This window comes from Paraphaeosphaeria sporulosa (assembly GCF_001642045.1).
Source record: "Paraphaeosphaeria sporulosa strain AP3s5-JAC2a unplaced genomic scaffold CC84scaffold_2, whole genome shotgun sequence".
Lineage (NCBI taxonomy): Eukaryota > Fungi > Ascomycota > Dothideomycetes > Pleosporales > Didymosphaeriaceae > Paraphaeosphaeria > Paraphaeosphaeria sporulosa.
This window is the reverse complement of record NW_017253361.1, coordinates 4,743,947-4,759,902: the sequence shown is the minus strand read 5'-3', so window position 1 is coordinate 4,759,902 and position 15,956 is coordinate 4,743,947. Positions and strand designations below refer to the sequence as shown.

General features: G+C 52.8%; 5 protein-coding genes across 5 annotated transcripts; 2 read left to right on the top strand and 3 right to left on the bottom strand.

The window, feature by feature from the left end:
- Positions 1 to 12: 12 nt before the first annotated feature.
- Positions 13 to 1,889, top strand: CC84DRAFT_1214269 (uncharacterized protein; the record flags this gene model as incomplete). The annotated part of the gene is made up of 3 exons (XM_018182613.1): positions 13 to 38; positions 89 to 1,610; positions 1,662 to 1,889. 3 exons carry the CDS (start codon positions 13 to 15, stop codon positions 1,887 to 1,889), a joined length of 1,776 nt encoding a protein of 591 aa, XP_018041368.1.
- Positions 1,890 to 2,691: 802 nt separating this feature from the next.
- CC84DRAFT_1214268 (uncharacterized protein) lies at positions 2,692 to 6,220 on the top strand (the record flags this gene model as incomplete). Its single annotated transcript, XM_018182612.1, has 2 exons — positions 2,692 to 3,306; positions 3,521 to 6,220. 2 exons carry the CDS (start codon positions 2,692 to 2,694, stop codon positions 6,218 to 6,220), a joined length of 3,315 nt encoding a protein of 1,104 aa, XP_018041367.1.
- Positions 6,221 to 10,636: 4,416 nt separating this feature from the next.
- On the bottom strand, positions 10,637 to 12,324 carry CC84DRAFT_1238264 (uncharacterized protein; the record flags this gene model as incomplete). Its single annotated transcript, XM_018183933.1, has 5 exons — positions 10,637 to 10,957; positions 11,011 to 11,627; positions 11,691 to 11,845; positions 11,941 to 11,987; positions 12,046 to 12,324. The coding sequence occupies 5 exons, from the start codon at positions 12,322 to 12,324 to the stop codon at positions 10,637 to 10,639; spliced, it is 1,419 nt and encodes a 472-aa protein (XP_018041366.1).
- A 964-nt stretch (positions 12,325 to 13,288) lies between these two features.
- On the bottom strand, positions 13,289 to 14,587 carry CC84DRAFT_1238262 (Clavaminate synthase-like protein; the record flags this gene model as incomplete). The annotated part of the gene is made up of 1 exon (XM_018183932.1): positions 13,289 to 14,587. Exon 1 carries the CDS (start codon positions 14,321 to 14,323, stop codon positions 13,289 to 13,291), a length of 1,035 nt encoding a protein of 344 aa, XP_018041365.1. The 5' UTR covers positions 14,324 to 14,587.
- A 169-nt stretch (positions 14,588 to 14,756) lies between these two features.
- On the bottom strand, positions 14,757 to 15,859 carry CC84DRAFT_1173301 (DUF947-domain-containing protein; the record flags this gene model as incomplete). The annotated part of the gene is made up of 3 exons (XM_018180022.1): positions 14,757 to 14,896; positions 14,946 to 15,630; positions 15,677 to 15,859. The coding sequence occupies 3 exons, from the start codon at positions 15,857 to 15,859 to the stop codon at positions 14,757 to 14,759; spliced, it is 1,008 nt and encodes a 335-aa protein (XP_018041364.1).
- Positions 15,860 to 15,956: the final 97 nt, after the last annotated feature.

The following is a 15,956-nucleotide window of genomic DNA, read 5'->3' as shown; positions in this document are numbered from 1 at the left end:
ACCTCGTCCACAATGTCGTCGAGGCGAACGGTGCTTAGGTATGCAGCTGCTTCGGTATTCGCAGCGCTGGGCTAATTTTGCTGTATAGCAAGCACCTGAAGGAACGTCATGTTAACATGATATCCTTCAGCGCCTGCATAGGCTTCGGACTGTTCCTCAACACTGGAAAGGTCATCTATCTGGCGGGACCGGGAATGGCTTTGGTCGCGGTCGTGTTGGGATGCTCGATGATGTGGAGTGTGATCGCGTGCCTGGGAGAAATGACTGCATTGTTCCCAGTCCCTGGACCACTGTTCGAATTTCCTGGACGATTCATCGACGAAGCTGTCGGATATGCTACTGGCTGGATGACCTGGAGCGCGTGGATTGTGATTTTGGCTGCCGAAATCCAGGCTGTGGCGCAATTATGGAGATTTCGATTCGATCCAGCATATCTGAAATCTGTGGGCTACCCGGACGAACAATTGGGATGGAGCACAGAACACTACAGCCCTGCGGTGTGGGTATTTCTGTTCTTGATCATCGTACTGCTTATCAACCTTCTTCCCGTCCGACAATACGGCCAACTGGAATACATTTTTGGGGTCATCAAGTTGACGTTTATCTCATTCCTGATCGTTTTCAACATTGTTCTGTCCGGGATGCAGAAAGTCTATCACGCAAACCATTTCTGGACCTGGAACTCGCCGTGGGGGTTTTCGTCCGCAGGCATGGTTATCCATCCGACTACATCAGATCCAACCAACCCGGATGCCATGGTCAAAGGGAACTTGGGCCATTTCCTGAGTCTCTGGACAGCCATCACTACCTGCGTATTCTCCTTCGTCGGGTTTGAGGCCATCGCGGTGACAGCACCCGAAAACAAAGACCTTGAGAAATATGAGACGATCAAGATTGCGACGAAGAAGCTTTCGATGCGCATATCACTTCTTTACATATTAGGTACTTTTGTTGGCGGTCTCAACGTTCCGTACGATGATCCCAATCTCGTCAACATCCAGATCAACGCCGTTCGCGCAGGACAAAACAGTGTCTTCGTTCTTGCAGCTGTTCGGAACGGCCTGCGAGGGTTTCCATCCGTCTTCAACGGCTTCTTCATCTTTGCAGCCACCACGTCGGGCATCAACGCGCTTTACACGTCCAGCCGACTTCTCCACGCGCTTGCAAGCATCCCGGAAGCTTGGCCTTTGTGGTTTCAGAACTACAGAAGGCGGCTGGAAAGAGTGAGCGATGCTGGCGTTCCACTCGGTACCGTCTGTGTTTCCTGGTGCTTCGGTTTGATGGCCTTCCTAGCGATCAAGCCGTTTCCTTCGGTCATTCTGGGACGGATGACCAACAACGCAGTCATTGCGGAGCTCATCTGCTACACCATGATCTGTCTCTCGTACACGCAGTTCTACCACAAGATCAAAGTAGCTGCCAATGACCATACTTTGGAGAACCGTAGCGCGTTCAACCGCGACGACAAGCAGTATCCGTACCGGACCCACGGACAGCTCTTCCGCGCCTGGTACGGATTTTTCTTCTGCGCCCTCCTCATCGTCTTCAACAACTGGAGAGCATTTGTGCCGCCCTTCTCAACGCCCGATTTTGTTGCGTCCTACATTGGGGTATGTGTCAGGCGACCTGGATTTACCTGCAGGCGCTAACGTTGCACGCAGGTTGCCGTCTTCCTTGCTATAATCGCAGCATACCACGTGCGATCGGACGGCTGGAACCCACTCAAGTGGCGGCGCAGTGCGTCGATGCAGATTCACAGGCCACCGCCCAAAGTAGTGGTGCCAGGGCGACGACGAGGCCATTTGGAGTTCCCGAACCCGAAGATGCCGTTTTGGCAGGAAGATAACGCAAAAGCGCTTGTCGCTTTCATCTGGGGCTGGCTCAAATGAGTAGGAGGGTCGCCTACGCCGAGGGCATCTTGCCTTTCTCGGACGAGGTCGGTGCAATGGTGAGCGGTCGCCGGCTCGCCTCGTGCTAGCGTCGTCGTAACCACTGTCTTTGCAGGTAGATAGTGCATGATACCCAACACAAGCTCATGTTTACGTCTTTGCCTATGTTGTGGCCGTCGCGAGCCCTTTGTTCTGGCGTCGCTGCACGGGCGCGCGCGAGCAGCCGTGCAGGAGGCCAGTGTCTCGCGCGGAATAGACATGTTCTGTGTCTCAGGCTGGCTGCCGTAACAAACTTTGGCAGTCGCGCACAGGGGTGCAGGCGGGGCACCGCGCACGTGACCACCAACCGGTCAGCCCAACCTGGCTGCGAGCATCCTCCGGCATGTGCAGGTCGTCGCTACAGTCGGACTGCCCGTGCTATTATTACAGTCCGGCTCGGGAAGTGCGCTCCCTCAGTCCCTGCGTGTGGCGCGCACACAGGTGCTTGTCTTTTCCCGCGGGTCTGTTACGATGCCCCCCAGTCGCAGCTGATGGCTGCCCATCCAACCGCGGCCGCACAAGTGCATCGACCTGCCCATACGTCTGCCAGCCAAGGCCGTCACTTCTCCGTCCGGACGGCCACCACTGTTGCACGCTTCGCAGCTCGCAGGCAGCAGGCCCGATCTCGACCGCGCTCTCGAGAAGGCTCCCTGCGTCTCCCGTCATGCATCTTCCCAAAAACCACCTACCCTCTGCGCCGTCTTTCCCTGGTTTCGTGCTTCGCGCCTCGAAGCGCTGATCCGCTTCTCGTCGTCCCGCGTCAATGTCCCTCCAACACCGGAACCTTGCGCAACTTTGGGAGCACCTCCAGGGCAGACACGACATCGCTAACCTCCTCCGTGAAATCGTCGGCCAGCACTCCATCTCCAGCCATGACGCCGAACCTCGCAGCATTGAGGAGTCGATCCGCACAATCGGCTGGATCAAGATCGTCTTCGATTCCCAGCGATGCTACTTGAGTGGCATCGCGACGGGGGTTGCGGAATGCCCACCCTACGTCCTTTCGTGCCTGTTACCGCCTGACCTTTTGTTCGCAACCATTCTCTACCTCGTCAATGTCAAGAAGAGTCTATTCTCCTCCCAGACGACGCTCATGACCCGCGAGTTTACGCGTCCACGGCATATCCTGGCCCAGACCATTCTTTCCGGACTTCGTCTTCTTCTGCTGCGAAAGGAAGGCATCAACGCAAACGACCAGCGACGACTGCAAAACGCTATAAACCAAGCATGGAGGGACGATCGGTTGCACGGTGTGGAGCGCTTCATTGTGTCTGAATTGTTCGCCGAGGTACTCAACGCGCTTAATGAACCATCGCGCGAGAATCCGTACGCGCGGGAATGGGCAAACGCAAAGTTGCCGACATACGCAGCTGGCCTTGTAAGTGAATCAACCCCAGCGCTCAGTCATTGGTCTCCGTATCGGGAAGGTGGGTTCGAAAACCCTTTATGGACGTTCTGACTCTCAGATGGCCGTCAAATGCCGCCCAAGGTCCTGAGACTGTGCTATGCAGCTCTGTATCAAATGTCTCGGAACCCACACGGCCAACCAATGACGAGGTGCTGTTGCGCTTGTCTTTCGCTAACATCCGCAGTACCCGCTGGACATTAGGGTTGAGACTTTTGTTACGCCATTGATACATGGCACAATGGAGGAGGATTGGATGGATGCGTACTGGGTGCTGCACGATTGTCTTTGGGCGGTCGAGTGTGCAGTTACCCAGCGGTTTGTTGACCTTCGCCGACAGACCGGAGTGCTCGGCTCGAACCAAACATCGGTCGACACAGACGAGATACTAGAGCAGCTTTGGCATACACGAACTAGCCTCGTCATCTCAATTTTCCACGTTACAGGGCCGATGCAGCCGACACCAGCACTGCTGGACTCTCTGGCAGTCACTCTACTTGACTGGGATGAGGACTTGGAGAACTTCCTCTCGCGACAAGACTCCCTATTTCAGCATCAGCGAGCGCCGACGCGATCCGGTCCGAATCGCGCCCAGAATCACGGCAGACACATTTCTGAATTGAGTCCATACTTCGAAGCGGCTATGACGAGCTTTGCAGATTGGTTGCCAAGCCGACAGTCAGGGTACGAACAGTTCAGTATAAGGAGACCAGGGGTGACATCGAACAACATGCAAGGGATGGTCAAAGACTGGATTGTAAAGATGGCTGCGCCAAATGCAGAGTCGGTGTCCAAGGAACAAGAAGCGGCAGCAGTGACTGTGTACATTGTGGACTGCCCCAAGCTGCATGTCATACGCAAAAAACTCTTAGAAGACAAGCTTCGATGGTGTGACAAGTGGGCATATGAAGCTGTTCAAGGGAACAGCCCAATCGTGAACTGGAAGGAGGGCATTGCATGTCCCAGCTGCTCCGGCGGCGAAAAGATTAAACTCGCTCGCCTCATCGAGCCATTCCAGTCGCTCGCTACTGCGCTAGACACGTCTACTTGGCGGGACGATTTCAGTCTTAGCCAGTATAGTGTAGGCGACTCTGGATCGTATGATGCCGCCTCAGGCTCCCATTCTACTTCAGACACAGGCAGCATTGTGCCTAGTTTGACATCGAATTCGGGAATGAGCGTCAGCCAACCGTCCCACGTCTCGCGACCGAGCGACCCAGACATTCAAATAGTACCGCCTCTGCAGCCTCCACGTTACACCGAATCGCCCGTGAGCCCGACAACCTACAATCCACTTTCACCTCGCTCGCACTCCCTAGAATCTGCGATCGAATATCCGATCAGTCCCCTCAACGAGTCTTTGAACATCCCTATTGCGCTCCCTATTGCTTCGAGATTGTCGATCGATCTGCCCATCCCGGTTCGGACTCCCAGCATTGACGAAAACATTGCAGAGGCTGAGTCTGCATCCATGCCTTCTGAGCTTTCGAGCGAAAGGAACATGTTTACTCCAACGAGTTCCGTCAGAAGCACTCCCAGCTTCAGCAAAATGAAGTCGTCGAGCAGGACGATCAGAATCGGGAATTCGTTTAGACGGAAACCAAGCACCAAGGAGAAGGAGAAGACTCCTTTTCCCAAGGAACCGTGTTTCGTATTCTCTGCTGCCGGACATTCCCTCCTATTGTGGGAGAAGGGTGCTGACCATCTAGTTCGCTTTGACGTGCCGAGCAATGACGCATCGGCCATCCAAGGCTGCAAGTATGAGGTCGCTGGGATCGAGGTAGCGGCAGCTGGAAACCACAAATGCGCCATCGTCGCCGCCCGTGGCTTGACGAGAAGACTCGTAATATTTAACAGCATCAACGTCAAATCTGAAGCAGAGGTAGATCTCGATCTTCCCGGTAGAGTGGGCGAGTTGTGCCTTGCTGTCTCTCGTAACGATAAGTTCGTCGCAGTATCATTGAATGACCGCATAGTGATTTTTGGCCTGGAGAATGGCGGAGTCAAACAGCTTGCTTTTCACCATCAAATCAACGTCTACGAGATGAGAGGCGGGGCTATTCAAAGACGAACTATCCCCATTGGCCGAACCACCAGTGACGATACAGTGTCGATCTTGAATGATTGTGCTGGACCAGGATGGTTTGGAGGACAAGGAAAAGGACTTAGTTCTAGGGAAAGAGCCGAGGAGCAGCAACGCCAGACTGTAATCATCTCGCGGAAGGTCTACTTTTCGACTGACAGCAAGAGCCTCGTAGTCGCGACACAGCTCGGCGATCATTGCATTTACGTTGATGTTTGGGACTGCACTACGGAGCCAGTTACAACGGTAGCTGAGCATTCGCGATCTTTCAAGATGCCTCCTTGGACGCTGAACGACGGCGACCTGACCAGCGTTTTCTACGACTCCGCGCGCCGCTCCGCTCTCGTGACAGCTTTCTTAGGAAAAGAGTACCCCCTGCTCATCCCGTTCCCTGGACACGACAACCTTCAAAACGAAACGTATAGTACGAAGATTGTACAAGCCGCCCAGTCACCGACCGGAGAAGCCTTCGTTGTGGTGAATGCCATGACCGAGATCATACAGTTTGAGTACACCACGAAGGGCATGCTGTCTCCACGCAAGCTCAAGAAAGCATCGTCCAAAATCAGCCAGGGCGTGTTCAAACCCGGTGCAATCGCGCTTGCGATGCCACTTGAGAGCGTGCTCCAGATTTTCTGGGTCAAGGACGGCAAATGCATGCTGAGAAACGTCAAGATTGGCGCTGCGGAGCAGTTCAAAGACTACGATCTCCGTCCGCACTACGACCGCTTGATGAGCTTGAAGACGAAACCGGTCATTGCGAGGGCTCCCAGCCTGATGATCCCCGAACTCGACGCGACTTGAAGCGTCGACTTCGCTATCGTAGAAACCTCGACGTGGTGAAGTAACATCAATGGCACCTAGACGCACCGACGATATTCCCTACGTGTGAGAGGTGATAGTACGGACGCGGCGCCACCGAAAAGGGAAGAACGAACGGGCGTTACGAAAGAGAACGAGAGGCGCGTTGAACCTGCAGCAAACAGACATGCATATGCCTGGTGGAGAGGAACCGTTATGGCGCTCTAGGCCTCGTATTCACGGCGCGCTTGTATCGAGGCCACCCGCACGCCCGACATAACGGCTAGAGCCGGGATTCGGTGACGATTCGACCATGCAGCCACAACCAACGTACTAGAGGTGACATTGCAAATTGGGGTGGAATAGCAGCGAACTCAGCCCAAGAATACTCCACAGCGGGATGAAGAGGGGAGCCGCTTATGAATGAAGAGACGGAACATTATCTCAGTCTACGACTCGACAGAAAGACATTGTATGATTTCGCTTTACGGCAGTAGTGAACGAGCAATGGCGTAGTACCATACCATGCCTATAATGACCACACAGCGGCCGCATCCGCGCCGCACACGAAGCTAACGCCCTCGTATCGCACCACAGCAGTGCACTTGTCCCACGTCACGATCCCAGCTTTCCCATACCCATTTCACACATACCAAATATAGCCCCCAAGCCATCTCACACACCCTCATCATCGATCGCAAGCCCACCTCATCACCCCACCTCCCACCTCCCACACCATCGCATCAGGTAAATCCCCCTCCCGACCTAGGATCCCATCCCTAGCGCGCATCTCCCGCCCAATATGCCGCGGTCCAGACTTATGCATCGCACATACTGTATATTGCGCGCACCCGCCACAGCTGCGCTCTCGCTTACCCCTGCCCGTTGACGGACCCCGCCGGGGCCAAAGGGCGCTGCTGGCTCCACTGTGTACGTGTGCGCCAAACGGCGCTGGTGCAAACCGTGTAGTCGGGCTCGCGGTCGTTGCCGCTTGGGGGAGGAGGGCCGGTGGTGTGTGGGCCCGGGAAGAGGGGTAGTTGAGGGCAGGAGCAAGTGCCGGCGGTTTGTGTCACGCGTGTGTAGCGGCGAGGCGGTAGGTTGGAATGCTTGGGAAGACTGAGTATTCGTGCTCAGTACGTAGGTGCGATTGGGCGTAGGGCGAGGACCTCTATCTTGCGCGTGCTCGACTTCTATCGTTGCGGGTTGAACAAGGACCTCTAAGCCTCGCTATCCGATAGCCTTCAAGTGCATACACGGGATGCAAGGTCTTTGACCGCAGCAAGTGTCCTCCCCCGTGGATCGCTCTCGTGTTCAACGCTACGCGCATGGATGGCATCAGTAGATGGGTTTTGTGCAGATGTAGCTGTATATATAACCCTAAAACAGGGACTTTGACAGGTATCATTGGGCCTCGATACTCCGTATTGATGCTACTTTTCCGCAAGTAACAGGCTAATTCGTGGCTTCCTGTTCTTTGCTTGGAAGCCATCTGTCTGGTCGTATACGGGTACCTGCGTCCAGAATGTGGCCATTGTGAACGTAGTCGAGTTCAGCGAGAGTGACTGTGGCACCTATCAGACTACGCAACTTTGGCAACGCACTGAGGTTGAATAAGATCCTTAGACTGCGTTATTGGCTGCACTGTAACAAAGTATCTTTCCCAGTAACATACAAGCCGTGAAGTCCTCTTCACCCTGGGTGAGTGATCCCATGTCCTCGCCTAGTTCTTTGTCCTGGTCCTCGACACCATCGTCGAAATCTTCGAGCTTATTCAAATCGCGCGCCAGTGTATCTTTAAGCGCCCTCAACTCAATACGAAGGGAGGCCCACGGGATCAATCGCAAAGCACAAAACGTTGTCGTGCCTTTATGGAAGGATGAGCATCACCAGGTCAAGCAATTCCGTCTTCATATAGACAGCAAAGATAGCGTTCGAAGAGCATCATGATGGCAATCACACGCCATGGATGGTTGCCGATGGACTACCAGACGATTCATTCTGTGGGACGCCAGATTGACTCGTACATCAACTCAACAGATTTGTGCAGGGCTATTTTCAAACTGGAGTGGGTCGCCTTGGCAATATACAGTTCTGTGGTGCAATAGACGCTTTCCTCCAGGATGGGCATCGCGAGTGTGTAGTTTGCAAGAAGAACCTTAGGACAGGCAATACCCTTTTTCGACCTACGCCTTGCTCAGCAAACTGTAGTCTTGAACTGAAGAAGACGTAGCTCTACCTCCGATGTCTAGAATCCAGGGTTCCACCGTGGAGTTCGGTGCTCTTATGCTCGCAGCAAAACTAGTATCTGACCGGGGGTATTTTGCTCAACTGCCGCCACTTCCCTCGAAAGAGACGGCATAGGAGCTATTGGATCTCAATGACTACCGTGAATCTCTTTACCTGGACTTCTTATGGCACGTTGGACTCTATATCTGAACTATTGGTGTCCTGGGTCCTGACTGCATATCGGGGTTGTGTGGCGTGGTAGTGGAACGTACCACCTGCTGTATTTCCGAGCCTCAAGAAGAACCGCGTCTGTCCCATAAACTCACGACCTGAGATTGAGAAAGCTTTCTCAGAAAACTTACGCAAAGTTAATGATCATACAACTCTTGCGTACCTTGGGACTTCGATGGATCGCTCACATCCATTACCCTGGCAAGAATTACAAAGTATATCAGAATCTGCGCAACTTCAAGCGCATGGGGCTTTGTACAGACCAGAGATATACACAGCAAAGCAAATCTCTGTGTCGGCTGCTTACAGCAATTGGCCGGAATGGGCGGAAACAAGGCAACCTATCGACTTCTTAGTCATGTTGATTTGCGAGCTTTTGAACCCTATGACGCACAGAGTCATAGATCCTGAGGACGGAGAGACTGATTTCTATCTCACTGGAGAGCCAAAAGATGGTGTTGTGCGCGGATTCATCACAGCTGATCACCAAGATTGCTTTAGAAACGTCCATACTCTTGCGTTGCAGAGATGCCTTCGGAAGTACAGGCAATAGACTGCTTGAGCTGTCTACTCCCAGGCAGTACCGTGCACAGTGGGTACCACGCGAGCGCGCTACACGAATGTATCTTGTCTGCTTAGAGCTCTCTTCGCGCAGCATCGTGTGCACTGTGTCTCACGTGACTCGTGTCAACATGGATATTACTTTCAACTGTATATAATCAGTGCCTGTGTTATTCAGTGACACTTTGGTGACTGCAAGCGTCGTTTGGAGGTCGAACACACGACCGCACGTGGAATGGGTGCAAGTGTAGCCAGGCGGAAGTCGCTACAAGAAACCCGGGTACTTGAATGGGCACATGTACCATCAATTCTCCATCGATCGCAAAAGCTGTACAAATGAGCATCGCATCGCCGGTCGGTGCGTGCGTGTCAGCGAATGACCCGGTAGAGTTTCACCAGGATTGGGACCCAGTGGTACCAGAAATCTCCGTTCAGGCTGTACCCGTACTCGATTACAATGGTGTCATGCGGAACCCCAAGGATCTGCGAAGCCGTCTTCCTGGTAGTAGGTTGTTTTGCCGTTTGGATGGGTGATGGAAGGCATGTCGAGTGGTTCTTGAGTTGGGTAATGCGTAACGTTGATGAACAGGTTGATGACAATGTTTGTCCATCATTACTGTCTATTTATATATATTGAGGTCGAATGCTTTCACATGGCCAAACTGCATGGTTCCATGTTAAACGTGTAGAAGCCGAGCGGAAGATCTGGGAACCAAGTTAAGCGTAAAGATTCCGACAGCGCGCGCTTGTGATAAAGTCCTTTTTCCTACACAGGATTACTAGATTTCCGTCTCACATCTATCTGTAACACTGATTATGCCTCCGGTCCCTCCCAGATTTTACGCACAAGATCGCAATAGGACAGATATCGTCGTAAGTGTTATCGCTTTAAATCTCCCGCCCCGCTTGAAGTAGCTCTTGTCCGTAAAGACAAGCTATGAACATAAACTGGGTTTGCTGCCGGCGAGGAATTTCGTCTTCCGCCAGAAAGAGGAAAGAGGTTTACAATCATAGACCGCCGCGTATATTTCGTTTGTGCCCCATGCCATGTTCCATTTGAACCGTTGCTCGCGTCTTCCTGCACAGTTGGCCCCTCAAAATAAAAACCAACGAGTGGTGTGCCAACGCAATGATTATGCTCGCCGTTTCTTGCAAAATTCCGGTCTAGAGTCTCTTCATAGAACGTTTTTCGAGTCTAGGCGGAGACATGTAGCTTTCTTCGCTTCGAGCCCTTCAGGGCTGTCTTGCCCAAAGCAGAGAGTATGATACAAGGTATATGAGGACATTGGGCGAAACGCTTTACTAAAAACTTGTAATGCATTCTTTAAGCTGTATACAACGTCCCAATCGCAGCGAATATAAAACACGTTCTAAGATACATCACTGCGTCCTTCAATCTTGTCACGGTCGATATCCAGCAGAAGCTCGCTTTCCCCGTACTCTTCGAGCGAGCTTCTCCAACTTACTTCTTAAGGATACAAAGTTCTGCCAGAACCACCAAGTTACGAAAACGAAAAGCGTCAAGGGTATCGTGACGGCGACATAGAGGTGCCAATGCACACCCTCTAGTATTGGCATACTGAAAACAGACGACACAAAGGTACCTGGCAGAAAAACCATTGTCAGAGTAGCGATCGTGCGCATGGCGGATCCATCAGCTTTCGCTTCGCGGGCGATTGTCGTGCTGGTGGAGCTATCTTGTTGCGTGACTAGATTGAAGACCTTGAGCCGAACGATAAGTACGTGGCGATAGGGACGGAGACGAGATCACAAACCAGGTTCATCGCAATGTCCTTCCGCGACTTGTAGCTATTCAACCATCTTTGCTGGCTCTCAATGCTGTCGAACATATAATGGAGCGCATCGTCGGTCTTGACTACTGAATTCCTCTTCGACGCATCGTTGCTCACGCTATCTTGATATCGAGCATGGGCTCGTATCATTCGCTGCAGTATCATGCTTGACATACTAACGTTGGCAAACATGCGGTCTGTCTCTTGCGACACGATATGCAAGGTGATAGTTAGATCTTCGAGCTCTTTCTTTTCACGCTCGTTCTCTGTTTTGGCCGCATATTGATCTACCCTGTCGAGTGCGCCGTAGAGCTGATGTCGTAGCTTGGTGATCTCCGGCACAGCATCGAGGAAAACCTCTTGAGTTATGAGTAAGTGGAGGAAAAAGGGGTTGAGGGAGTCGCTCAGGAACGTCCCATGTGTTGGATCAACGGCTAGTAGATCCGAAAGTCGCTCTTTTACGATGTCGAAGCGGCCTTGATGTGCGTCGCAAGCAACAATATAGGTTGTAGCTCTGTCTTGGTAGGAGTACGCCATGTAAATGCACCATGGAGTAAGTTTCTTATGAATAGCCCAGCGCGGCTGCTGACAGCAGAATTCTGACGTGATGTTAACCAAGCAGTTCAAATTATTAACAAAGAATTTAATGCATGTGTACATACCTATCTTCTCAATGTTGCCCTTGTCATCAAAGGTGGCAAAATCTCCAGGTGCTCCGTAATCAGGCTCTCCCAATATAGCACCGCTGAATTGCGGTGTAACATCGAAGGTGTCCATGAGTTGCTTTGCGAACGCTGCGCTCAGAGAGAGTCGACACCTGAAATTCGTTTGTTCAGAGCTTGGTACTTGCTCAAGGAAGCAGAAGCTTCCAATGTCAGTGCGATCAATACACACCCGCGCTACTACTCATACATGACGCGTAGTTTTTGGTCGTCAGAATTTCCATTCTGAACAACCTCCTTGATCAGATGTTAGCCACATGCCATACGATTTCCATGGACTGGGCTGGGCACTAACCTGAAGGTATCCCGGACCCGAGTTTTCGTCAAGGGTCCTCTCGCTCAGCGATTGCTTGGATGAAAATTCATATACAAGAGCATGTGTGGTACGCGAAAAGTTCTTAGCGTTCTCAAATAAGCCGCTTGTAGCGCGGACGTTATGGATGGAGCCGATGAACGAACGCGAAGCTCTTGGATATATTGCTGCATGCACAGGTGTTCTTGAAACCTGTGCTGATCTCTGGTCTTTCCAAGACGCAGTTGATACAGTCGACGAGTGGCGACGCGTAGATGGCATTGATAAAGACAGGCTGCATGGTCAAACAAGGAGTCGTCACGGATAGGAATGCTAATTTAAATAGGTTTGGAGACTCAGTTATCTCACCATCCGAGCTCCTACAATAAGCTCTGCAAACGATATGGTGGCGCTGCTCTTGTGGCGCTCCCTTTTCGCCTACTCAATCCAGGCTGTAAACCAATAGCAACGGAACGTGTAGCATCCATGTCGTACTGTAAGTTTGCCTTGCTGTAGTCGTAAATGCCCTCTTAAATTAAGTGCACGAAAACAGGCAACCGCCATTCAGCCAAAGGCTGGTCCTTTCCACCAAGAAAGGGGGAGGTACAGTCCTAATGGAACATCGAAATTGCTACCCCAGCCCTGATGCTATTGATTAACAAGGACACAAGAAAATCTTCTCGTCATCTATTTCCTAGCTTGTCACGCTCTATTTTCGTTGCTAACTTGTGAGTTCTGCGCGCCTGAGCTAAAAGGTGACAGACTTCGAACAGAGAGCCTCGCAGCTGGCGTGATGTACAGCTTCCATGTGATGCACACCGATGACTGCGGGCGCACGCACGACAAGGGTCCTCCAGCCTTAAGCCACACACCTGTTGTGGGTAAACCAGTTATAGATACTGCGGTTATTCTAGCCTGGCCGTGTACAGTTCCTTTGCTGACAATACGGTAGAATAAAGAACCAGTGATCATGGCCCGATTTCAGTGAGGGAAAAACAAATTGAGGGAAAAACAAAAATAAAAATAAAATTCTGCGATACAGTTTACAAAGTCAAAAGGTCTGTCTCCTGCAGGTTCAAAGCTACCCCGTCCAGTGCCCATGCAATCATCAAACAAGTGAGCAACTGATCCTATGTACTTTAGTGTGGTTAGAGCATATCATCTGGCCAAGTCACGTCGCAATCCACACATGAGTGTGAGAGTTCAATATATCCTTCCATTCCCAAAATAATATCCACCCGAATATCTAACTACCCATTTGCACTGCCCTCTGCCTCATCCACTCCCCCGCCCTCAACACCTCCCCCTCCGGCACCTTCGGCTCAAACTTCCCTGCGACCCTCCCCTTCCCCCCTAGATGCTCAAACCCCTGAACAGCCTCCATAACAGCCTCATCATGCGGCCTTACAAAATACACCACACTGTACCTATCCACCCGCCCCTGCTCCCCCGGCGCATCCACAACGCGATGTTTCGCGCTCTTCAGCACCCCATTCGTAAACGTAACCATCGCATCCCCCAAGTTAATAATCGCGCAGTCCTCCACCGGTTTCACAAACTCCCACCCGCCCACACGCGCAGGGTCGTGGGACTGGATCTGCAGCCCGCCTAGCCAGTTGAACAGCATCGTCACACTTCCGAAATCCGTGTGCGAGGGGAGTCCGAGGGCGGCGGCGGGATCCGGCACGCGCGCGGGCTTGTGCGTCAGACGCACATGGTCGCCGCTCTTTTGCCCAAACTCGTTTTTGCTCACAAACGCGGCGGGCAGGATGCCGAGTTGTGTGGCCAGCACGCGGAGCACGAGCATGCCGACTTCATGCGCGTCGCGCGAGAAGGCCTGGAGGAGGGCCCATGTCTCCGGCGCTGTGATCTCCGCGGGATACGAGCGGGAGGGTGTGATGGCGTGGAGATGGTCCTTGGCTATGTTGAAGAACTCGGTGGAGTCGGGGCGGAGGGTGGGGTCTGTGGTTTTCACGGTGCCGGCGCGCTTGTAGCCGAAGAGGGAGACGCCTTTTACGAGGTCGTGGGCTGTTTTGTAGGGGAGGTCGTGGTTGAAGACGTTGTGAGAGATCTCGTGGAGAAAGGTGGAAGCGGAGAGGAGGGAGGTGCCGAGGGGGGTGGAGGACAGGTCGAGGTAGAAGAAGCCGTGGGTGCGGCATGCTTCGAGAGTTGCTGCGCAGGATGATGGGTCGGAGGCGAGGAGGGATTGAAGAGAGATGCGGGCGATGGGGGCGGTGAGGACGTCGGAGGGGAAGGGAGGGAGGTCTTGAAGTGACGGCATTGGAGGTTGGTGTCGAGTGCCTCTTGAATAGATCAGATATATCGCAGTAGTCTAGAGAAGTGATGTAGGACTGGAAACTTGGCCTGTTATTATACGTTCTCGTTGTGTGGAGCTAAACAGGGTGTGCGTACTAGCCGTGATGTTTTCGGATGGCGGTTCAGGATAACCCACTCCCGAGTGAAGCTCCTGCGACGTCTATATATATCAAACAGAAGTGGTCCCACATCAGGGCAGACATCACACCGAATATTTCCAGTACCGCCGTCGATCTGTTGGGTGTAGGACCATACCCCGCATCCCCACAATCCGAATGATCCGGAGCTTTGCGAGACTTGGAGAGTCAGGGGTTAGGACAATCAAGTAAACATGTGTGCTATCTGTTTGATGAGAACGTAATTGCAAAATGGGTATCTCAAGATATAGTGATTCTGGCTCAGACTGCACGCCTCTCGTCGGGCATGTTCTTCCGCTCCTTTGCCGTCGCCTTCTTGCGACGGCGCTCGATGGCCCGATCGCGGTCCTTGGACTTCATTTTCTGGAAGCGCTCGACCAAGGCGATCTTCTTTTGTTCGGCTTGGTATGGTCAGTATAAAGTAGCTCCGCCGACTCAGGATGAACTTACACTTCTTCAGGTAGAAGGGCTGCTTGCCCTGCTTGACCAGCTCCCTCTCCTTCTTCTTGTGCTCACGGATCACATCCTGCTGCTGGTCCTTGTTGCGCTGGGCCTTCATCTGCGACTCCATCGACATGAGCTTCTTCTTGAGCTTCTCCTTGTCTGCCTCGTTCTTGGTCTTCTTGATGGCGTCCCGCAAGTCGTTCATCTCCGACTTCTTGTAGTCGTTGAGGAAGGCATATCGGTGCTGGACTGTGTTCTCGTCTGGCGGCGCTCCGATATCGAAGCGGGGATCGCGGAACTTGGGCTTCTTCGCGTCGACGACCTGGCGCTTTCTCGAGACAGCCTTTTTGCTTGTCTGCACGGCGGGCGCGTGCTTGCTGGATCGTGCAGCCGGCGCAGCGTCAGAATCGGAGGCACTATCATCGTCTTCTTCTTTATCTTCCTCGTCCTTGGTCGGTCGCGCCTTCTTAGCCTTCGGTTTCGGCTGCAAGCCGCCGCCTTGGGCAAGCTTCGCGGCCTTGATCTCCTGCAATCGCTGCCGCAAAGCCTGGAGCTTGTCTTCCTGGGATTTGGAGGACTCGTCGCCGCGCTTTCGCTTCCGGTCTGCGGAGAGGGCATCCTGGGCTTTTGCTAGTGCGCCGAACGAGACTTTGCTCATCTGTGCCTTTGCCTCTTCTTCAGCGTCGTCTGACTAGTAGATGTTAGTGCAGTTCTCTCAACCAAGCTAGTTTCTCTACCATATCTTCATCTTCGGATCCCTCCTCTTCATCGCCGTCCTCCGAATCTAGCAACTCGCCGCCTTCACCAGTCTCGATGATGGACGGCGACGAGGATCGATCGGTGACTTCGTAGTATTCTTCATCGTCGGAGCTTTCCTCGGCAGCGCGCAGCTTTTGGTCGAGTTTTGAGGAGAGCGGCATCGCGAATGTGTCGTAGTTGAGGTTTGCGGGCAGCGTGGTGGCTTCTCATGACTTTTTACTGGGACTCCCCCACGCCGATTCGCCGACCGCTCCACCG